Source organism: Orbicella franksi, chromosome 6 (genome assembly GCF_964199315.1).
Source record: "Orbicella franksi chromosome 6, jaOrbFran1.1, whole genome shotgun sequence".
Taxonomy (NCBI): Eukaryota; Metazoa; Cnidaria; class Anthozoa; order Scleractinia; family Merulinidae; genus Orbicella; species Orbicella franksi.
The window spans coordinates 17,098,514-17,122,605 of NC_138150.1; the positions used below are offsets into that span (position 1 = coordinate 17,098,514).

Genomic DNA, 24,092 nt, shown 5'->3' on the forward strand with positions numbered 1-24,092 from the left:
CTGGTTTGTCACGGCCTGTCACCCAACATTTTGTCAATTTTATGATATCCATATATATATTATAATGTACTGGTGGAAAGGGAAACTGTGAGAGAAAAATATCTTGTCCAAGAACACAATGCAGTGAAAGCTGTAACTTGTAGCTTGTAGCTTCATCTCAGGAAATGATTGGAGTGAAAAGCTGCACTAAGAATAGACTACAGTGAGAAGTTATGGTCTGAAAAAAACATCATTGAGTAGAGCTTGGTAAACATGGTTTGTGGAGGAAGAGCTCCCTTCCCAGATGATACTCAGTGCGATAGATGTCCGCACTGTATAACTGCGGTTTAACGTATAAATGTATTGGCTGAACCTTTGCTTTGTGTTTTCAGAAAAGATGTCAAGATGGGAGAAGCTAACACAATAGTCACATCATACAACAGAAATTTCACAGGGCGTAATGATGCTAACCCTGCCACTCATGCTTTTGTCACATCGCCTGAGGTAAGAACAACTCAACTTATACAGTTTTTTTTGTGGCATCTTTGTCCAAGTTTGGTCTTGGAGTTGGGAAATATGCAACGAGGCAGCTACTGTACATGCTGATGAATGGTACATAAATTTGTTTGTGTACTTTGATTGATATGGAAGTCTGAAAAAGGGAAAGGGTGATACCACAAAGTCATCAACAGTTAATCAAAACTTATAACAAATGGTAGCAGTAATAGTGGCACATGTGGCCTCTTGTTTGCTTTTGGGGTAGGTAAATATGTAGGTTGGTAGGAAGGTTGACAGACAGACCATAGGACTGACTGACTGACCAACCGACCAACTGTCTAGCTGACCAATTGACTGACTGACCGACAGACTGACAGACTGACTGACAGGCAGATGGTAGCAGATGGCTTTTAAACAGATTTGAGATAATATCTTTGACTAGTTCTTACGTATGATCAATTGGAAAACAGATGCATAGATGACACCATTAACATCAGTGACACACACGGTTATCACCTATTTTAAACTTGATGCATTAGCTATTTAAGCTAGGAGCCTAGTAAGCTCCAATTCATCGAGTATAAATAAACAAAATATGTAATGTATGTATGTATGTATGTATGTATGTATGTATGTATGTATGTATGTATGTATGTATGTATGTATGTATGTATGTATGTATGTATGTATGTATGTATGTATGTATGTATGTATGTATGTATGTATGTATGTATGTATGTATGTATGTATGTATGTATGTATGTATGTATGTATGTATGTATGTATGTATGTATGTATGTATGTATGTATGTATGTATGTATGTATGTATGTATGTATGTATGTATGTATGTATGTATGTATGTATGTATGTATGTATGTATGTATGTATGTATGTATGTATGTATGTATGTATGTATGTATGTATGTATGTATGTATGTGTTCCACTTTTGTCTTGGCATATTTTGACGTCATCTGCATTCAATTACTGAACAGTCGCACGGCAATAAGGAATTTATTTGTTAAATGTATCACTCTATTTTATTGATCTTCAGATGGTGACTGCACTGTCCATTGCTGGTGACCTGAGTTTTAACCCTGAATCAGACTCTTTAACTTGCCCAAATGGTGAGATATACATTCAGTTTCCTCAATTACTGACAGCAAAGTTTGAATTGCAGTTCTGAAAATATGGTCAATTATGTTGTCTTCTTTAAATGTCTGTAGGTGATTCATTCAAACTTGAAAGTCCATATGGCGATGAACTGCCTAATAAGGTAAACGTCTTCTGAGTTACAGCACCCTAAGTATGGATTATTGACCAAGTGTGAGGTCAAGATGGCTGGATATTGACCAAGTTCTTTTTTTGCGTGTTTATGGACAGAGACAGAGTCGAGGTCCATAAACTCGCAAAAAAAGAACGAGGCCAATATCCAGCCATCTTGACCGAACAAGCTTGGGCAATAAAGGATTTATTATGTGGCTTTCAGGGAAATTTTTCTTGCAGGATACGGCAAGTAGTCCCAAGCGGGCAAGATAGCTCCATCTTGCCCGCTCGGGTAGCCAATCACAGCGCAGGATTTGATTCGTCTTGCCCGCTCACGGAGCTAGCCATATAATAATTGTCAGTTAAAGACCTTATCATTGTCTACCCTAAGTGGAGGGAGGTCTTGGGTAGGTGTTTATGTAAGAAGTTGAAGCCGGTTAACAAGAGAAAAGAAAACAACATCTCCTTAAAATGTCGGTTGGGAGAATTCGATTTTGATCAAGACAGTCCCTCCTCTATGACAAACTCGTTTATTCTCATAGTTTTATTTCCTGAGCTTATAAGGTTATTTGGAGGAGAAATAGGTTTAAATCTCAAAATCTTTGTGCTTGCAGGGCTTTGATCCTGGTGAGGATACATACCAGGTAAGTGTTATTATAACTGGTTTTGTGATTGGTAGTGGCATTTCCCTCTGAGAAGCAAGTCTTTTTTATAAGTATCTTCTTTATAAGCCACATGATCACTCACTTTTGACAGTTTTGAAATCGGATCCCTTAGAGGGCACACAGAGGACTATCGCTTAGACTGGTGTCAAAAGCACAGTGTTTGCGCAATGCTCATACTTCGATATAAACAAGTCAATATGTGAAAGATAATATATTTGAACTGCCGAGAAAGATGTGAAGACATGATTGATCACTGCGTTTATATACATAACTTGAGCAGTTGTGAGATTAAAGCCTGAAAAAAATTGTTCAGGCTTGAACGGGATCCCGTCCAAGCCTGATTTTTTTCCAGGCTTTAATTTCACAACTGCTTAAGTTGTGTATAACTTCGATGAACAGGTACAGTACGTTTTCATACCCTTCAGTATATAAAGGACCATAATATCGCACCCCCATCCCTCCGTCCATCTCTCCAAGTCACACAAGAAGAGGAACAGCTACTAGTTTAAGTCTTGCGTCTGCTGATTATTTTTATGTTAATATGTTATATTTTATTGGGAAGATAGTTTGGGGTTAAGAACCACTCAAACTGCTTCTATTTTCAGTAGCATGAGCCACTACGATCATAATACATCATGTTCGTAATCTGCTGAATATTTTTAAAATTCACTGTGGTAGAATGTCAGTTGAATGAGTACTTAGTCCCCCAAAATGAATGAACTCTATTCTGCTTTTAAATTTTGATTAACATAACATAACATAACATAACATTTATTAACCGCGCGGCCATGGGCCGAGCGCGGTTCTAGGTTTACCCGTGGTTTATTTTTTTTTTTTTTGTCGGTGACCAGACGCAGACCTCCGCTCGGCCAAATTCCGAGTCACGCAACGTGTGATGTTTTTTCCGCCAGAAGCTGTTAAAACATTAATACACGGATAATTTTACGGATATTGTTTCCTTTGTTGTGGGTAAAATATATCTTCTTTTGGTTTTATCGAAGCGTTGGATTCAAAGGGAATAATAAATACGCTAAAAAAAGGTATTACGTCATCCATGGAATGCGCTGACGTTGCAGCTTTCACTTTCGCTACGTTACTAATAAGATCGTGTTTACTTTGGAAGTTTATTTCGCCAGAAGCGACGGTCATTAATTTATTTGCAAGTTTGCGAGTATTTCTTGTGGTTTTAGGCAAATGAAGTAAATTCTTTGGCTGTTTCATCGCAGCGAGTTCATAGATCGGAAGGAAAATGAAATATTTGCAAGCCAAGCAAAGAACATGTCAGGACATGCAATGATTACGTCATTGGTAGGGAAATAACCACCGTACTAAAGATAGCCGTCGATAGCGCAATTCTTGAATTATGTGACTCGTGTGACTTCTTTGCTAGCCCTTTACTCAAGGAAAAAATTAAATTTAAACTTGACTTTTAAGAAAGAAAGCTGTTGTTAATAGTGTTCGTATCTTCATGCCCATACATATCCCAAAGAAAGTTCCAGATTAACACTATTACGTCATCGGAGATTTCGCAACGGCTACGACTGATGGTGCAATAGTACAGTCTGTGTTGATCAAGTGATGTGATGTCTACAGTAATCAATGAATCATCAAGGATTACTTTCGAATGTGCACTGCGTTGCGACTGTGGTGCTAAGAAAACAGTTAAATTTTAAAAGCGCGGTTTTAAGATCTAACAGATCTTCTTGTTATTTGTATTGCGCCTTTTCTATAAAATATTCAAAAGCGCATCACAACAGCAATTAATAACTAAAATTTTACAAATCTTCCTATCAAAATCATAAAAAATATTTACATTAAAGTGCCACTGAAACGAAATTTTTATATGTGAGATTTTTGCTTAGTAATAAAGTTTCAACCTTACTTGGAAACACTGCAAACTTTTTTTTCGCATACGGTAAGCGAAAACTGTTTTTTCAGCCGTTCGAAGTTGGCTGGTTAAGGCCAAAATTGGCGGCCATTTTGGCGCGGCCAAAACAGCCTAGTGACGTCACTGGTTGTATTGCTCTCATGCCGCGGTGAAAATTTAGAGTGATTATGGGAGAAGAGATTACTGTTCGAAGCCCCCCCCCAAAAAAACATCTTAAGGACATCTCAGAGCTGTAAAGCAGATAATAACAGTGGCCTTAGACATGAAGAGGTGGAGAGTCGATCCTGGGGCTTTCCAATCTATTTAATTGGATATTTGCAGGATACTTAATGTGAGCAAGCAAACGAGTGGGAGTTCGTAGATCGCAAAATGATCGGGACTCTTGGTGAAATGGCCAGCACTCAATTAAAAAATATCTACACTCGTAAAGTAAAAAAGACATGAAAACAAGAGAAAGCGGCTTTTGAAAATATTATCCGGACTGCTGCTGCACGAATCGCAGCAACAACGCTTCGAGTTTTCGAGTCGCTTCGCTTCGAGGAAACCGGACACTTTGTGAGTTTCACAGCGGACGAGATTGTGCCACAGTGAACTTTAGTCCAGTTGTATCTGCTACATGCTACAAGTTATCACAACAGCAACAATTTAAGAAACCCTGTTCTTTTACATGAGGGAGCGAATTTAGGCTATAAAGGTAAACTAAGCTGCCATGACCCTACAGGTATGTTTTCAGGAAAGGAGAGAAAGCGTGACAATGTCGGCGGCGAAAGGTCATATATGCAAATTAGTTCAAATTCTGTTTAATAAACCTTCGAAAGGAGTGTAAACTAGTGACGTTTTAACGAATTGTTTTGAACTTGGATACCATTAAATGAAGATCATAGACATAAGTATGTGTTAAAGAACTCAAAGTAATCCATCGGCCGTGAAATATTGCAATTGGGAGATACGTGTAAAAGAGAAGCGAAATTCCCGCTTTGTTTACACTGATACGTATGCGGCGATAAAGCAAACCCTGCTGCGGATCACAATTTTCAAAGATACATTTTGTCTGCCACAAGAACTCTCACTCATTAGTATCATAAAAAGATGCCCTCTGTGTGCAAAGAAGTACTCGACTCAAAGCTTGTGGACTGTTAATAACTTCGTGATTGTGCGGATGGCTGATGCGCTTACGGCTTTTAATGCAGTAAAGTTGCCGAGGATATATTCGAACCTTGTTAATAGACCTTAGATAAACGTGAGAACCCAAATTTCAGAACCAAGCTGAAAACAGACGACGAAATATCGTATTTAGGCTTCAGGACGTGATATAAAAGTTGCCACACTCGTCTTCGAAATCTCCAATCGAGTACTCAAGATGTTCGAAAAGTATACTGAGCTGTTCTAATCTGTAGCATTTATTTTGGTGAATCTACACTCTCTGGCGCCCTCCAACGTTTATGATGTGTATTTCCTGTCAACGCTGGGCAGAAATTACGAGGTAGAAAACTAGTAGATATCGACAATATGAAGAATAAACTTGAATAAATCAAGTGAAAACAAGAGAGAATCTATAGCGCTTCTTGCGTGAATACAACCAGTGATGTCACAAGGTCCTTAAACTCGGTTCCAGAGCCCGGACACAGTTTTGCTCCAAAAAGTCGATTTCAACAGCTAAAAAAAGCACTTTCCGTTAGGATTTGACAGAAATAAAGTTCACCATTACTTTAAGCACGTTTGAAACTATAGGTTGGGATATTAAAAGAGAGTACGAAAATTTCGTTTCAGTGGCACTTTAAGTGGGTAAAAGATAATTACAAATAAAGATATAGATATGCTAAGATAACTGAAATGATTCCTTAAATAAAAATGTCTTAATTAAAGTCTTAAAAGATTCTAAGTTCGTTGCTTCGCGCGCGGACCTTGGCAGCTTATTCCATACGAAAGGAGCAGCTACCTGGAAAGCTCTGTCTCCTAATGTTTTCTTGGCTTTCACACTTGGTCTTTCCAAGGATGTTATGACAAAGTTTCTCTCTGCCTATTTACAGGAACCTCCAGTAGACAGTTCATCAGTGACAGTAGACGTAAATCCTCAAAGGTAAGTTCTTATGGCGTTGAAAACCATAGCCTGTGTTGCAATCGTTTCCTTCCCAAGCGCGCGAGAGGTAAACAAAAAGCTTGAAAGACACGCAAAGGCTTACGGCACGAAAGGGATTTGTCACGCGCGATTATGGCAAGCTTTTCGTTCACGCCTCGCGCGCTTGAGAAAGAAACGACGGCTACGCAGGCTATGAACACCATGTCAAACGCTTTCAAAAACTAATTACCTGTAACGCCGGATTCGATTATGAACTCAAAATTGCTGCGAGGTGATTGTAATGAGGCGAAAGCCTGATCTAGCTATCACCTCATAGGAATTGAGAGTGAATATTTTAATTGTTTTATTTTAATTCTTCTAAATTTCTTTAAAACATTGATTAGCAATTATTACTCTACATTTTAAGAAGTATTTCGCCAAAGGAAATCGCTTGGAAACTTGCAGCTGTGTGAGCGAGTTTGTCATCCCTTCAACTATTTTGAGGTTTTTAAGTCGCATTTTTAAGGCACAAGGGTGAATGTCCTTAATTGCTTAAGATTTCTTGGGTCTCAATTAACCAGTTATATTTCACTTTTCTCTATAATCCCTGGGAAGTAGTCGTCTATAATTAGTACACGATTACTATTGGCTAATTGTGTACGATAGCTCAGCCAATCATATTGAAGCATCTGCATCAGTATACCAGCAGAATCCTACTAATAAGGTTATGGTTATGGCGATGTCTAATCTGGGAATTTGTAAAACAAGAACTTGATCAATACTTGTTCTTTGCGGTCCTGAGGCTTGTTCAACAGTATCTGTACGCCATGAAGAATAATTGCATGTTGCTCAGTCTTTGATCACGAGCTTAGTTGTTTAGTGTCTTTCTTTTCTCTCAGCAACCGGCTTCAACTTCTCACTCCATTTGACAAGTGGGACGGTAAGGACCTTGAGGACATGACGATTTTGATCAAGGTAATTATTAATATAGAAACAGTTTTGATTTACGTATTAGTAATAAATCCTCACTTGGATCCCCGGCAAACAGTGTCCAGGCTATAATAAGATATGGAGAGTACCAGCCAGAGGTAATTTGGAGCTAGTAACTCCAGTAGAGAAGACAAGTTTATCGCTGCCATTAGGGGATGGGAGAAGCAATGTGGCGGTCGTCCCTTTCGAAAAGATTGGGCGAGGCGTGGCGTGAGAGGACGAATTTGAAGCTAATCACTTCCACTGGGGGCTGCCCGTTAATTATGAGTCTGTTACGAGTTCTGTTTCAAGTATGAAAGGATGTTCTCGTTCAAGAAATGATATTTCGTTTACAAGTTTTATTTAGCATAGATAATTGAATAAGTTATTCAATGTGTATGTGTCTCGTACTTTAGTTTGAAATCTTTTCGAGCATTCCTTTGCTTCTGCAAGCATGCCCAAATTTGTAAATTTATATCTCTTTGAAATCGATAAACTGAAATGTGTGTATGCAATAATTATGCGGTATTTTGTTTTAACCAGGTCAAGGGAAAGTGCACAACAGACCACATCAGGTAAGCTTAGTTTGAGTTGCGGGGAGTCTCCGTTTTGATCATCCTCGGAGGCCCAGGGACAGCTAGTCGAGACGATGCGATATTTTTGAGCGACGCCATAGTTTCGGAAGAAAGTTTACATAGCCTATTTTTCTGGCCTGTCATGCAAAGTACGGTTGTGAAGGTAGCCGCCTGTGCAACCGAAGTTTTCTTTGCCATATGTAATGTTTCTTGGCATGCATGTTACTAAGCAACGTGACACAAGAAAACGTTTGAAGGCTCCCGCCATTTTTTGATTGAATAGTAAGACTGGGAAATTCACAAGAATGAGAGTAACAAGAATAGGAATGCTTCTAGAAAATTTGCCAAGAAACTGCAGTAGTGTTCATTACTTAACTTTGTGTTCTGTTCTTTCGATATAGTGCTGCTGGTCCGTGGCTGAAGTACAGAGGCCATTTAGATAATATTTCCAACAACATGTTTATTGGGTGAGTATTCAACGAGCAAGCAGTGATTACACTGCAAGGATATGCGGACGGTGCGTACCTTGAACTTGCTAGGTGTTTGTTTGTAAAGAATTTTATTTACAAACGAAATATTGAACTGTTTGTTGTGGTGTGCATGGTACCTTTGTTGTCTGTTTGAGGTAGAATCATTCCTACCATCTACAGATTTTTTGGAGCCGAGGTAATGACATGGCGACTGTTAGATTTTCCGCGGGTAATCTACTTCAGTTCCACTAACCCTAACCCCACGCGCGAGTCAATCGCGTGACGCGTCCATAAACACGCGTTGATTTGATTGGTCAAATGAAACGAAAGCAATTATAAATCAGATTTTGTTTTCTTTCAACGCACAGAGCCGTCAACAGTGAGAATGATAAGGTAAACAGCGTCAAGAATCAACTGACTGGAGAGTATGGAGCCGTCCCTGACACCGCACGAGATTACAAGGTAAACTATAAAGAACACGCGTGAACTGAGAAAATACATGAATTTTTTTATGGGTTCCTAAGTAGTCCAGTTCCAAGACTCCTGAATAAAAAGACTAAACACGCATATGTGCAGGGTTATAATGTATTGTGAATAATTTACTTCAGATTGAGACTAACACATACCTCTTACTAACCGAGTTCGAGGTCCGTACTGTAAGTTACGGATCCTCGTTTTTTCCCCTTCGTTTTATGGCCCAAGCGCGAAGCGCGCGGGTCATAAATCGAAGGGGAAAAAACGAGGATCCGTAACTTACAGTACGGACCGAGAAGACGAGGCTAGCAAGATATTTATTATTATTCTACTGTGTGTCTGACGGGTTCAGAAACGATTTCTGTTCACGCGGACTCGGAAAGGTTTCAAATTTCTGACGCACCTCGAAAGCAAAACGAGTCAGTTTGAAACTGTTTTTAAGTCGTTAGCACGCTTTATTACATAATTTAGAGTGTAAGAAAGTTTAAAACTTTCACTTGCTATAAAAGTTAAGAACAGTTAACGATAAATCACGAAACAGTTTGGCAGCAAAACCAACTTTAAATTTTAGTGGGCCTTACAGGAGAGTACGGCCCGCTAAATTGACCAATCACAGCGTGCATACTAACTGAGAGATATGATAATACAGATGATTCTTTACTCTTTTTATTCACCGTTCTTGGTTAACTTGAAACTGGTCTATTCTCCACTGAGAGAAACGCCTGAGTTGGAGTGGAAAAATACTTTGCTGATTACGTTGTGCAACAAGGATCCGTGTATTGTCTTTTGATCGGTTGTTCAAATCGAACCAATCAGATACATTATATACACGAATCTTTAAGAGACTGTCTCTGTAAGAACCGACCACTGATTTTACTTCGAAAATTCGATTTTTCTCATAAGCTGGGATTTCAAAGCCCTTACCTAGTCAATCACTAAAATGAGTTTTGTTTCATTAAAAATTCCAATTGAAGTTTTCTAGGATTGATTGAAGTTCGGTCCGCTCGACACAAGTTTCATGCCTGCCGAAACTGGAAAAATAGCACATATTGCCGGCGCTCTAAAAAAACTAATATTCGCTCAAAAGTCCCAATTCTTTTTTCAACTATAGATATATCATAGCAGTTTGTTTAGCCATGTTGCAATTATAAATCAATGTTGTTCCTTCAACGGTTAAAAGAAGATTTTCTACCCGTTAAATCGAGTTTTGAACCAAACGCGAAAAGAGCTCTACTTTGAAGGCACGTTTTAAAAATGTGGCACCTGTTTGAAACTGCTGAACTACATGAATAGAAAGTATAAATGTCCCTTAATTTAAAACAATAATAAAATTTGTCTGCCCAACGACCGCTTAAAGTTCACGAAATTTTGAAAATATTCCAGTGAGTAACTAACACACTCGCCTTCGTAAAGTGCTCCGATAAATTCCCGTAAATCTCTTACCTGGCTTCAAGATTAAATTTTTGGTCCTTTGTAGCGATCCTTGAAACCTAGGTAGCGTTAAAACTGCCAGCTTTTCCTTCCAACTGTAGGTTTGCATATAAAGTAGATTTATACGTTCCTCATTTGTGTCAAGCGTGACCGTCACATACTTCGATGTTTTTTGTATTACTGACCATTGTTTTCATCGAAGCCGGTTTAATCATGTAGACTCCTCTTGAAAGGTTTGTAGAAGCACTCTTTTGGACAACTCTCGGCACATATACGTGTATGAACAGTAAACAGTGATTCGGGAAGCCAAGGAAAGATTGATAAATGCCACGGCCATTTTGTGTTTACAACAAGTGATTTAGTTCCCAATCTTCCCGTGATGATGATTAAACCGGCTTCGAGGAAAACAATGGTCAGTGATACAAAGAACATCGAAGTATGTGACGGTCATGCTCGACACAGATGAGGAACGTGTAAATCTACTTTATATGCAAACCTACATCTGGAAGGAAAAGCTGGGAGTTTTAATGCTACCTAGGTTTCAAGGATCGCTACAAAGGACCAAAAATTTAATCTTGAAGCCAGGTAAGATATTTACGGGAATTTATCGGAGCACTTTACGAAGGCGAGTGTGTTAGTTACTCACTGGAATATTTTCAAAATTTCCTTAACTTCAAGCGGTCGTTAGTTTTGAAAACCTAGTGGGCAGACAAATATTATTGTTTTAAATTAAGGGACATTTATACTTTCTATTCATGTAGTTTAGCAGTTTCAAACAGGTGCCACATTTTTAAAACGTGCCTTCAAAGTAGAGCTCTTTTCGCGTTTGGTTCAAAACTCGATTTAACGGGTAGAAAATCTTCTTTTGACCGTTGAAGGAACAACATTGAATTATAATTGCAACATGGCTAAACAAACTGTTATGACATATCTATAGTTGAAAAAAAGAATTGGGACTTTTGAGCGAATATTAGTTTTTTTAGAGCGCCGGCAATATGTGCTATTTTTCCAGTTTCGGCAGGCATGAAACTTGTGTCGAGCGGACCGAACTTCAATCAATTCTAGAAAACTTCAATTGGAATTTTTAATGAAACAAAACTCATTTTAGTGATTGACTAGGTAAGGGCTTTGAAATCCCAGCTTATGAGAAAAATCGAATTTTCGAAGTAAAATCAGTGGTCGGTTCTTACAGAGACAGCCTCTTTAACTCTCCAAGCTCTCAAGACCATGATCTCCGCTCTGCCCACTTATCACCTGGGAGCCTGGGACATACGAGTTTCCCGCGTAGCCGTTACTTTGGTGGTCACACAACGCTTCTACCGCATAGAAAGTGTTGCGTGACGGTTGCGAAGGAGGCTAGGAACGTACTTAACAGTGAGAGTCCGTAACAGTGTGGTATTATTCGTAGTCCTGTCAAAGTTACAGCTTTACCTAAACCCTTTTTTCTTTAGGCTAAAGGAGTGAAGTGGGTTGCAGTCGGAGATGAGAACTACGGTGAGGGAAGCAGTAGAGAACATGCAGCTCTGGAGCCGAGACATCTTGGAGGACGAGCAATCATTGTTAAGAGCTTTGCACGAATCCATGGTATGTTTGTTGTTGGTGTTGAGAAAGGCAAGGAGAAGCGTGTGTTATGCCTATGACTTATTGACGGAGCTAGCCTAATGTTAATCCCACGAAACCTGTTAGAGCTCTGTGAAGTGTACGCTTATCAAGATTGAATTGGGAACTTGGGTAGTTGGTTTTCGTGGAGGGAGGAAGGCCGAAGAACTCGGACAAAAACCCTTGGAATAGGGACAAGACTCAACAACAGACTCAAGTGAAGTCGGGTCCTGGGGTCGATCCGAGGCCATGCTGTTTGAGGGCCAGTACTCCCGAAACGAATACAAGAAATCAACCTGAAACGCGGGAAAACCTGTGTAAACGGGTCACGATTGGACTTATCGGATTACAAAGGCTTAACGAAGCAGTGCAAAATCAAAGCAAATGTGTTCTACTTTTAACGACACTCGATTGAAAACCGTTCTAGCGGTAAATAATGATCACTTAATGTATCTACAACTGAGGAATATTGCCACTTACTTCTACTGTTTCTTTTCAGAAACGAATTTGAAGAAACAGGGTAAGTATACATGACCTTAATCCTTAAACTCAGTGATGTTTAGAAACAAGTATGTAGATTTTTGAACGATTTAAGAGTTAAGTCAATTTTGCCCTGTCGTTTTATCCTCGACCCTGTCTTCCATTGCCAAAAACGAAAGGGCGTGTAGTGATAGAAAAGGGAACAAGCTTTACTTGACTGGAATGAGTTGAAGGTTAAGAGTTAATTCCCGATGGTGAAATATCTTCTTTGTCATGGGAGTGAGCGGTCTCGATATAATCATAGTTAGTAGAGGGGACTAACTATGGTATAATGAACCAAGATATTATTTTCTAAAGAAACTATTGGGCTGGGTCGGCCAGCATGTGAGTTACAGCTATGTCTCAACTTGAAGTTGATAAGAGTAAATTAACCGGCGTAGTGAGTTTGTGAAGTTGGGGTTTTGGTGTGTTAGCTCCTCTTGAAAGGGGTGATGTAGCAACTCTCGTAAGGTCTGACATGAATGGCTTGATACCCTTTGAGAGAACAATAGAACAAACAACAGAAACAATGCCCCTAGCCCTAAAACAATAACAGCTGCTAACAATGAAGAGAATTACAAGCTTACGAGAGCTGTTACACTTCTGCTTCAAAGTACTTTGTTTGGTCGAAGGGCCAACTCTCGAAACATGAGCTTTACAAACTCGATACGGCGGTTAATTGACCTTTGTAAACATGAAAGTGATAAATAGCTAAAGTCCTGATTTCACGGAACGAAATTCCTGGTAATCTCAGAGACAACTGAACGGTTGCAGCAGTAGTTTATATGTGAACTTAGGAGTCGTCCACGTGTGAGGAAATGTGAATATTTGGCCAGTCGCTCTGCTCTTACATCTTGTTTCGTTTTTTTATCGCAGGACTCCTGCCTTTGACTTTTGCTGATTCAGCTGACTATGACAAGGTTCAGCCTGATGACAAGCTTTCTTTGCTAGGTCTTAACGACCTTGCGCCTGGCAAGGTAAATATATAATCTAGTTTCTGTTCTCTATCAATCATAGTCGCACGTAGAGACAGGTTTTCAACTTGTGTCTACTCACGAAATCTTTTGGCCACTGCTTACTGACTTAATACGTTTGGTGGCGAAACGGACGCGCTATTTCACTGATAGGTTACATTGTAAAACCATTTCAATGTTGTCGGTCGGAATAGCCGCGTGCACATGGTCATAGTAAAAAACATACACAAGCCCAGGTTGGCGAGGATTCGAGGTACAAGATTTCGGATTGTATCGATTTGGAGATACGGTGGCTGAATGGTTTGTGCGCCAGACTCCAGATAGAGTGCTACGGATTCGAGACCTGGACATGACTTTCTCCACTGAAGCGTAAAAATTGGTACCGGAGTTGCCGGTCGATTAGTCCTCAACTCGATCAGTCCTAGCCGGTTAGCCTCCAACCAGAAGTCGATTAGCCGGCATTCACGCTTAAGGTGTCTCCATAGGGTAATCATTTATGGCGTTACGCGCGCAAGTGTTATGTTTTGAATGCTGTTTTTTTCGCTTTCACATCTAGTCCTCTCAAACTTATTACATGTAATAAGCAATGATTAAATAGTATTTTGCTATAATCTCTGTTAAAATCTGGGGATTTAGTCTTGAATTATAAATGCCCAAACAAATGTGTTTTTTACTGTTTTTATGGCTTTATTTGTGATTTTCATGAATTTCCTTCGGTGAAATCTTCCAAAATTTTTACATCACATCGCTTCCAGTGGGATACAAATTTTAAACACGAAAAAAAGTAGAGTTTTGTAAAGGCAGGTTTTTCGATATTTTCAAATTCATGTCTTTTACCGCTGCAAAAAATCTGGTCGTATAGATTTCCATGAAAAACGAGCTCCGACTAAAGTAAAATATTTGCTACCAATCTGCCAAATTTTGCGGAATTTCACCGAAGCAAACGCGAGGAAATTCACTGTCAGATTTGCTTTTTGTGCTCATGTTGACGTAATAAAATATCGCAAAACACTGACGTTTTCCTTTGAGCGCGCGCAGATTACCTCCTCAGCGCTCGTGCGATCGTAAAACTATAGGGAGCCACCTTAAAGAACGAGAAGTAGACAGTGTTTTCGACTTCTCGTTGGGGGCTAAGCGGTTAGGGACTAATCGACTCGGGGGCTAAACGACCGGACACAAGCACCGACCGGAGAATTTAATACCTGGGAGACGGGGGGGTGGGGAACCCGGCGATAGATTTCTGTCTCAGTTCTTATCCAGGATGGTGTAGAAATAGTCTTGTTCGCTTTATGCAACGAAAACACAGGTTAAAGGCTTTAATTCGGGTTCTTAGATCTGTTGATTTCTCGTTTTACAGCCCGTGGAGTGTGTGGTCAAACACAAAGATGGAGGCCAAGACGAGATCCAACTGAATCACACCATGAACGAATCACAGATTGAGTGGTTTAGAGCTGGCTCAGCACTCAACAGAATGGCCGAAGTAGCTGCAAAGTAGCCTTTCCCCGAGGACTAGAGAACTTCCCTCGAATTACAAATTGGCCCCTTTTTACCGTGTCGTTTCAGCTTGATAATTATTACTCAATACGGCAACGGAGACAGAACAAACATGAGCAGCTAAGTCTTTCGTGGAAATTTTTCTTTGACGCCTAGTATTCTAGTTTTGAGTCAAGAATTTGGCTTGCTTTTCCCGAAGATGTATTTAATAATGGACACTTTTATAGCTCCCAAGTAGTTTGTTTCAATTCAACGTTACAAGAACAAACTTATTGAACATTGTTTAGCCAAGGGAAATTCATTTCTGCCATGTTCTCGTTTGATTCTCAAAACCACTGTTGGAGAAGGAAAATTGTAAAGTAAAATTGAAGTCTTCTTCAGCGTTATTAAAAGAAACGAACTTTGTTGGTAACTGTGGTTTTTCGAACAAGTTTTTCTTGTGCAACATTATGGGAGCCAGAGACCGGGGGAGAAGGGGGGGCGGACGGCAGAGTATTCCTTGTGTAAGCCCTTGTGCGGGACAAATAGTATGGTGTTGATCCATTTTGGTCTGAAGTAGACTGAGGACAGAGTCAGGCCATTTGGTCAAAAATGAATGTGGTTTCTGCAAATGTGTTCTGATCTGGAATTGGGGATGGTTTCCAAAAGAAACTTCCATAAAACCCGCAAAAAAGAAACTGTGGACTGAAAAACTCCCGCCTGAAATTTGACTAATTAAACGCCAAATAGTGATTTTGTATTGGTCTCCATGTCTGTCCACAGACGTTTACTTTACTGCTTCCAGTTCTTTTCGTGCGCGTGTGCGATTTTTGTTTCCTTGGGGCCACCTTGTCGTCTTCAGACTTTTTATAAGTCCCCTGCGGTTAATACTTTTGCTAATTGCGATATCTCGACTCCCTTTAGACAAAATCGTTTTTTGATGCTCAATGTGATTCTAAGACTCGTGAACAAGCCACAAATTGAAACAAATTTTAAGTTGTCTCGATACAGCTTTTTTCTGGACCATACCAAGCATTTTTCAATCAGCGTTTCAGCAGTATTCCCTTAATCGGATTGATATGAGAACAAACCTCACCCTGAAAGTGAAGAATGATCATCACAGTAAATTTTCCAATTTAAGCAATTGGAAAGAACAAGCCTGAAAATAATCAGGGTTTCAACGGGATTCGAACCCGTGACCCGCGCTATAGCGGTGCCATGCGCTACCAACTGAGCTATGCAGCCGTGAGGTCACGGGTTCGAATCCCGTTGAAGCCCTGATTTTTTTCAGGCTTGTTCTTTCCAATTGCTTAAATCGGAAAATTTACTGCGATGATCATTCTTCACTTTCATCTACAACCGCAGTTCAAATATGAATTATTTCGTATACACTTTACATCATTTCACTCCTCACGGGAAGATATCAACTCAATTAACTGACCTCGCTCCCAATGTGTGGCTTCATAGCTCAGTTGGTAGAGCATCGCAACGGTATCGCGGAGGTCACGGGTTCGAATCCCGTTGAAGCCCTGGTTTTTTACAGGCTTCTTCTTTTCAATTGCTTAAATTGGAAAATTTACTGCGATGATCATTCTTCACTTTCATCTACAACCGCAGTTCAAATATGAATTATTTCATATATACTTTACCTCAAAACTCACCCTGTGGAAACGCCCTCCATCTCCCGAGATACATTATCATAATTATATTTTGGCGGGATAATCCTGGAAGTCCGTGTATTTTCTAGGTTCCGGGTTTAAGTAATCCGGCGTTAGGGTTTGTTATGTGTCCCTGGTTTTAGTAATTTTATGTTCCCGGTTTTAGTATTCCGGCGTTCCTGGTTTCAGTACCAGCCTAGCCTTCAGGGCTGCCGATATAAGGGGCTAACCGACCCTCCGCCGGCATATCCGCCTACCACGATCAAGTTCCTGTCTTGGTGTTCATCACGGATTTTAGTTCGTAGGATCGGACTTCACGCGAGATTCACAGGTTTGTTTGTACGATTGATTTGTAGTCATAAGTGATATATATCTGATCCACAAAGCAGTATCCATGTCTCGTGGGCGGCCTGTGCTACATGAAAAACTGAGTGAAACGGAACGGCCGAAACAACGGAAACGAAACGATTTCAACGAAAACCACAATTGATAGCGAAACCTAAGCGTAGTTTAAGCTCCGACAGGAGTCCTATGCTGATTGATCGAAGTGCAAGGAGACTGTAGACCTGCAGTCCTACACTCCGGTTACTCTGTGTAACATTCCTGTTAGCCTGAATAACACTCAGGTTGTAATGGTTGGTTTGGTTTAGTTTCGATCGTTTCGCTGCTTCCGTTTCCTTAGTTTCTTTTTGTTGTTTCGGGTTCTAGTAAGTTGGACACCTGAATAAGTGAAGTAGTTTGCAAGTTAAGTTCCTGTAACGAGTCAACCCGGTCAAGTTAAGTTCTATTCGACGTTTAGTTTGTTCATCTTTTTAATATACGGAAACTATACCATATTGTAATATAATTATATTTGACTTCTTCAAGTAGTGGCTCTTGTCTTCACAGCGTGCCAGATCTGAGCACTCTGATTGATGTCAGTTCATCGGAGTCATGACAAAGCCAGAGCTACTTACTTTCTAATTCTCTCTGCTCAAACTAGCGAAAATCATTTTCCTCTTCAATGCGATGCAATCGAATCAAACAACTCTGTTTTATGGTCGCCTGCTCAGGCATTCCAACCGGGTGATTGGCGTGCGGTGAATGACTGCAAAACTTGTAACTAATATCGTATTCTCATTCCATTATCGATAGCTAACCGTAGACAGAATTGCCTGTGCGCTATTCCCAGGGGGGAACTCCCATTTAAAAAGGACGAGGTGCTCGTCGGAAATTTTTAAAAGAACTCCTAAGAGGTACCAAGGTCCTGTTTTGTGGGCATGGCTTGAAATGTTCTTCACCCCTATGAGGTACCAATTCTAAAACAACTCATTAACTAAATGTGTGCTCTTTCAATGATAAGCTGTGGATTCCCGGTGTAAATGAAACAAAATTAAAAGTCAATCGATTGCCAAATATCTCCTGTCATATTTTCTTCGGCTCAATACCCTAAAAGGTACCGCGAAAGAAAGCGGTGGACGAGTACCCCCTCCTTTTTATATGGGAGTCCCCCCCCCCCCGGGGCCGCTATTCAGGCTGATTAATTAAGTCAAGAATCTTGGATACGATATATAGCTGACGGATATATAAACATCCTCGCCAATATTTGTGCGGTTTTTCATACGCGGAGAGCTTTTATAGAGACGCCATGTTGGAGCCCTTCGAAGGGGCACCAATACGGCAGGCGTAAACATGGTAAAGTAACAGAAAGTTACGTCTGTCACTGAATTTTGCTATTAAAACGAAAGGCTAGTTATTAATCTACTGCTTTGACACATTCAAATCAATCATCTAATGCAAAAACTGTTCATTTAGACTAGCTTTACACTAGAGGAGATTTTTCCGTATTCGTAAATGTTTCCGGATTCATCAATTTTTCGTAGGCGTTTACACTACAATGGTATTCCGGCGTACAACTCCGGGAACATTCATATGGAATGGTCACCAAGCTGTTTGTTGGCTCGACAACGACAAACAAAATGCCACCAAAAAAGAAGGCTAAGGGTTGCGTGGGACAGGCTGGGGTTTTCTATCCACTCGCTGACCACTCCACTGTTGGCCATCATGTTGTCCCACCAAGCATTTGTTCTGACCGGTCTTATCCAAAACCGTCGAGGTCTTCGATCGCGTCAACGTCGTTCCCTCCGATAAAGTGTGGAGGACGTCAACATTGTTTGCATCAATAATTTTCGTTTTCTGAGGAATATGGCATTACCCATTATAAAATTGATTGCTTACAACTGTAACAGCATGAGGCAACCAGCGACCGTCATTGCTACCGGAAAAAATATCGGGATTCGAGAGAAAATCGTTCACACGACAAAATCTCCGGATTCAAAAGTTTTCGGATTCAACGTTCCCACTTTAAGTTCTCCGAAGGCGCGACGAAAACGTATTGCGCAGCTTTCTGCGCATCCCTAACCCTACTTGCAGGGAAAGAACGGCGGACTGCTAATAAGGTACGCGAGGATGTCTTTCGGTTGATTCATTTATACTTAGGCAAGCATAAATTGTTCTGGCATTTCACTGTTAGGAAAACAAGGCTCCCCCAGCCTACTCAGAGGCTCTCTTGGGTTACTTGTATGGATGCAATATGTACATGTGTAAAGAGGTTTTGTGGAAAAATGTGTCTTCGCACCGAAATTTCTTGTATACCGTGGGGAATTAAAGGGTTCGGAAACCTTCCGAAAGAAATTGATTCTCCAGGAAAACAATACACCAGTATTCCATTAGTGACGTTAAAATGTTGCTTCTTACCGGGAAACTTGTGAAAGCATATAAAGTTCGTAACTTTTTTTGTTTACACGATCGACGAAATTCCCGCTATTTTTTCAAACTTGAAGTCTGGCGCACACCCAATACTTGCGCATGCTTATTGCGTTTTTCTGCTCTGAACTCTGCGCTAAATCGTAACATTACTGTAGGGTCGATGATGAAGCTGTGCTTTTCAGACGATAGAGACGATACCATAAAGATCATACTATGTAACGTCATTTCGTTTCACCAAATAGTTAACAGAACCCTCGCTTATGGCTCGGTCTTTCTCTTAGTTCAGTCCCTGAACTCGCCTTTCTTCCCGCCCCATACAGGGACTGAACCCGGGCGGACGAAAGGAGAGACTCTCTTTTCGCCCGCCCTGGTTCAGCCCCTATATGGGGCGGGAAGAAAGGAGAGTTCAGGGACTGGACTATCTCTCTCTCTGAACAAGAGAAAACGAGGAGACAGCCATCTCGAGGCTTTGATCTTTATGGTCCCTTCGGAAACCGTGTTTCTAGAGTTAAGCCTCCTATTTCAAAAAACACCGTTAGAGAACGTTACAATAGTTGTTTGAAACTAAGGGTGCGGCCACTTAAACTGAAGAAAGGCCTTCTTTACATAAGAGCTTTCTCTTTTCATATTCGAAGTATAGCAATAAATCAACAGCCCTTAGAATTAATGCACGGCTTATTTCTTTCTTTACATATGATTAATCAATAGCAGATCTCCCACATGGCTAATGCATCACCAACAGCTTCATCCAATAAGGAGACCACTAACTATGCACGCTTGTGTCGTCTCCTGGTTGATGTTGGTACCCAGGCCCTTAGGGACACACTTGATGCCATTCACGCACCAGCAAATCTTCACGCAGTTTTGGCGGCAAATAAACCCACTTTACAAGGTCTCCGATCAAGAAAAATTATTAATTCGACGCAATGGGGCAGGCTCTTTCCAGTCATTCCTTCTTCAGTGTCTTCGAAAACCTTTGACACTACTCTTTTGATGGTTCTCTTAAGAAATGTGTGCGGCTTGCCTTCTCCAATGACCGGGTGGGACACGCTTCCCGCTGCAACGGACATGACTCGTGAAGCAGATATTGCTCGTATTAAGTACTTGAGAAACACCGTGTACGCCCATGCCGAACAAGCTTCGGTTGATGACACAACGTTCAACGCGTACTGGCAAGACATCCGGGACATTCTGGTGAGATTGGGAGGGGTTAGGTACAGGGCAGCTATTGACAGTCTGCAAACTGAGTGCATGGACCCTGAAACTGAAGATCACTACAAGCTACTTCTCAGTGAATGGAAAAAGGACGAGGAAAACATTAAAGATGAGCTAAAAGAGATCGGAACCAAGATGACAGATGTCATGAAAAAACTGGATGATTTAACAGCAGCAACTGTGACCAACAGAAAGGAATCAAGCGATGAAGGTAGGTTTTAATGACACTAAGGGTCGATTTACACGGTATTTTGTGACAAATTTCTACTGAGTAGGAGACGAGGTGAAGTGTTCTTGTGTCAAAATGGCGGACGAACTTGTTGTTGACTGATTTACATGAAGACGTTTCTCGAAAAGTACTGAACGGATTAAAGCGAAAAACATTTCTTTAGAACGTTTTTTCAACGCACAGGACAGCTAAAATATTTTCTTACTGTTTGTTAGAACTTTCGCTCCGAAAATCCAGGTGCAGACTTTTGCATATTTAATTTTGTAAGTGAAAATGTCAAGCGCGTGTAAATGGTCTTAAGTCATGTCGTAGGTCTGTCGTAAGCTTGTCACATGCGACTAAGTTTTACCGTGTAAATCGGCTCTAATATATTTGTAAGTTTATTTAGATCAATCGCGTTCAGTTGTATTACTTATCAGTTGTATTTTCTTGGTTTACACACTCGCCTATAAAAGGCCGTGTGTACAGCGAGAAAATACAAGCGACTTGAGGGAAATTCTATGGTATACCACGAGAAAGCGATCCCATTTGTATGTGGGTTTGGATCAATCGGGACCCAGTGGCTTCTGTCGATAAAAAAAACCGTACAGCTTTCGAGAACCCTACTAATTTAACCATAGGAAGAAGACACTTTTTTGTTCTAGCACTTAGGTAAGGGAACAATAACTCTCGTTTCACTTACCTTTTCATTCCTGTTGTGCTCGATTAGGTACACGTTTGAATCTGGAAAAATTGGTGGAGATCTCTGTCATGTGTAGAGAGAAACATCACGAGAATGAACCTCTCAATTACTATTGCCAAAACTGCAAGGCTTGCATTTGCGACACGTGTGGACAAACACGCCATGCAAATCACACCAAGGTGGATATCAAGAAAGCCGCCGAAGAACAAAAACTAAAAATAGAAAAGCTTGTGCAGGAAATGAAACTAGAGATTGGTGAGCATATGATTCAAATGGAGAAAACAACAGAAATGTTGAGGAAAAACGGAGAGAAAATTACTGCCGCTCGTAACAAGGTGCTCACCACTGTTGAAGAGCTTATTCGAGTGTTAAAGGAGCACGAGAACACCGTGGCGACCAAGTTAGATCTTATTAAAAATGAACAGCAAAGAGATTACTCAACGCAGTTAGAACACTTTCAGATATCTGCCACGCAACTGAAAACGTCTGTGGAACATTGCGAAAGAATTTTAGAAGGCAACAACAGTGTTGAAATTCTTGAAGCGCAGCAGGGTGTCATTGAAAGGTGTAAAGGTCTCCTAAATGCGAAGAAAATGAACATTTATAAACCATCGCATGTTCAATACAAGACGCGTGAAGAGGATATCCAGAATGTGAGACGCGCGTTTCTGGGTGAAGTTGTTGTTAGTACGACCGATCCTCTGCAATCAGTGGCGGAAGGGAAAGGCTTAAAAGAGGCAGAACCTGGACGAGAAGCTGGCCTAACAATCACAACAAAGAATTCAGAGGGACAACAGTGTTATAACGAGATCGATCAGATCGTTGTAAAAGTTCGCACCCCTTCAGAACAAGACCTCGACACCAACATTGCAGACAACGGAGACGGCAAATACAGCGTCACCTACACACCCGAATGTGACGGGCATCATGACGTGGTGATTGAAGTTAATGATCAACCGCTGACTAGTGGTCCATGGAGTGTTCACGTGAAGCCGCATCATCAATACCATGCTGTAGGTTCTATTGGATCACGCGGTAAAGAACAAGGACAATTTGATCACCCCTGCGACATAGCAATAAATGCCAAGACAGGGAACATTGCGGTTGCTGACGCTTCTAATAAAAGAATACAACTTTTTAGCTCAGATGGAATCTATTTGAGAGAGTATGGTCAGAAAGGACTTAACGGCAAGAAACTTGATTATCCCATGTCAGTAACATTTAATAACACTGGTGACCTTACTATCTGTGATTCCGGTGACGTGTTCTGTTTCAATGAAAGTGGTCAGTTCATTAAAAATTTCGTCAACGACCACTTGATCAAAGCGGGATACATAAACACTGCTTTTGATGGCCGCGTGCTGGTGTGTGACTGGAATGACAAAACGGTCAAAGTCCTCTCCCCTGACGGTACAGAATTACTACAGTCTTTCAGGGCTCCAGGCTGCAACGAGTCTCCGTGGTTAGCTCTACGTCATCGCGACATGTTCTACGTCGCCTATGGTTGGGCTCACTGCGTCAAGGTGTTTAACGCTGAAGGGGAATTTCTATATGACATTGGTACAACGGGGCCTGGTAAGCTGCACCGCCCTACTGGACTCGCTGTTGACAAGTTTAACAACTTGATAGTCTGTGACGGTTTCAATGTTGAAGTGTTTACGCTGGAAGGAAAATTTGTAAGCTCGATAAAAGGACAGCGCGCCCAGCTTCTACACCCTTTGGCTGTTGCTGTGTCAAACGCTGGACAGGTTTTCATTACTGATATAGGAAAACACTGTGTTCATGTTTTTGAGTGAACAACTATTTGAGCTGTTTCGATTTAGTCTAAGTAGTACGTCCCTCCAGATATCCCAACATAAGGATGGAAAGCGACAATTTTAGTACCAATAATTTTCTTGACGCCTCTTGTAAACATGCAGATCTACCGACTCTTTCCACCGAAAACAATTCCACCCACTGCTAAACAGAAATTAACAAAGAAATACCCTAACACTGCAATCACTGGCAATTGGTAGAAGGTTTGTTAGTTAGTCTTCCACGTCACACCACTTTAAAATCAGAGAATTTCAATGCAAAATCCTAACTTGAATTGTCTTTACGAATGAGAAACTCAGTCGAATTGGTGTGGTTGAATCACCAAGCTGTACATACTGTCAAGAGGTTACGGAATCCGTCGAGCATTTACTTTCCTCCTGTAGCACATCTTTCGATTTTTGGAAAAACGTCTTATCCTGGCTAAGGGATAATGATGTTGGAACAATCAATGAGTCAGATTTGATCTCTGGAAAATTTGATATTGTAAATGACTATTCAATTAATCACAATGTTTTATTAGGTAAATATTGTAACTACTGCGGGAGATGTCTGAATAGCTTACCTACACTAAGAGGTGTTATAGCTAGAACAAGTCGTGTATGCAATATCGAGCTCCATGTTGCCAGGGAGAAAAACAAGCTCCTTACGCATTTTCAAACGTGGGAAAAGATAATTAATGTATTAATATAACAGATAACTCGACAGCCTTGAGTAGAATAGCCATTTTGTTAACTTTAATTTACTCAGTAGTATCGCATTTTCTTTTATGACTTTTCTTTCTTAGCTTTGCTTGCTGAGTAGTTGTTCTCTTTGTTTTAACTTTTTTATTTATTCGCATGTGTATCATAATCATCAATGTTTGTAATTAAAATGGTCTTTATATTTACAACAATAACAATTGTATTT

At 40.5% G+C, this 24,092-nt stretch overlaps 2 protein-coding genes across 4 annotated transcripts in view; both read left to right on the forward strand.

The window, feature by feature from the left end:
* LOC145490988 (aconitate hydratase, mitochondrial-like) overlaps nt 1–15,270 on the forward strand; it is a 35,025-nt gene extending 19,755 nt beyond the window's left edge. The window contains exons 16-28 of the mRNA XM_081470119.1: nt 372–483; nt 1,532–1,604; nt 1,704–1,753; nt 2,358–2,387; nt 6,327–6,376; nt 7,255–7,330; nt 7,868–7,899; nt 8,301–8,366; nt 8,738–8,831; nt 11,726–11,858; nt 12,373–12,393; nt 13,269–13,369; nt 14,724–15,270. Coding sequence (XP_081326245.1) covers nt 372–483; nt 1,532–1,604; nt 1,704–1,753; nt 2,358–2,387; nt 6,327–6,376; nt 7,255–7,330; nt 7,868–7,899; nt 8,301–8,366; nt 8,738–8,831; nt 11,726–11,858; nt 12,373–12,393; nt 13,269–13,369; nt 14,724–14,861 — 976 coding nt within the window. The 3' untranslated portion in view covers nt 14,862–15,270. The remainder of the gene's footprint in view (nt 1–371; nt 484–1,531; nt 1,605–1,703; nt 1,754–2,357; nt 2,388–6,326; nt 6,377–7,254; nt 7,331–7,867; nt 7,900–8,300; nt 8,367–8,737; nt 8,832–11,725; nt 11,859–12,372; nt 12,394–13,268; nt 13,370–14,723) is intronic.
* Nucleotides 15,271–15,388: 118 nt separating this feature from the next.
* LOC145490986 (uncharacterized) lies at nt 15,389–23,804 on the forward strand. 3 transcript variants are annotated; one of them, XM_081470113.1, is made up of 3 exons: nt 15,389–16,828; nt 19,954–20,671; nt 21,399–23,804. In XM_081470113.1, the coding sequence occupies exons 2-3, from the start codon at nt 19,966–19,968 to the stop codon at nt 23,165–23,167; spliced, it is 2,475 nt and encodes an 824-aa protein (XP_081326239.1). In that variant the 5' UTR covers nt 15,389–16,828; nt 19,954–19,965; the 3' UTR covers nt 23,168–23,804. The 3 variants fall into 3 exon arrangements, with proteins under 3 accessions (XP_081326239.1, XP_081326241.1, XP_081326238.1); XM_081470115.1 differs by having other exon boundaries at nt 19,957–20,671; XM_081470112.1 differs by lacking the exon at nt 15,389–16,828 and adding an exon at nt 17,991–18,935 and having other exon boundaries at nt 18,976–20,671.
* The last annotated feature ends 288 nt before the right edge of the window (nt 23,805–24,092 follow it).

Bases quoted from the DNA above. Each gene is read 5' to 3' on its own strand.
- LOC145490986 (XM_081470113.1), top strand. From the start codon at position 19,966: ATGGCTAATGCATCACCAACAGCTTCATCCAATAAGGAGACCACTAAC. The intron at 20,672-21,398 runs GTAGGTTTTAAT...GTGCTCGATTAG, and splicing joins AAAGGAATCAAGCGATGAAG to GTACACGTTTGAATCTGGAA.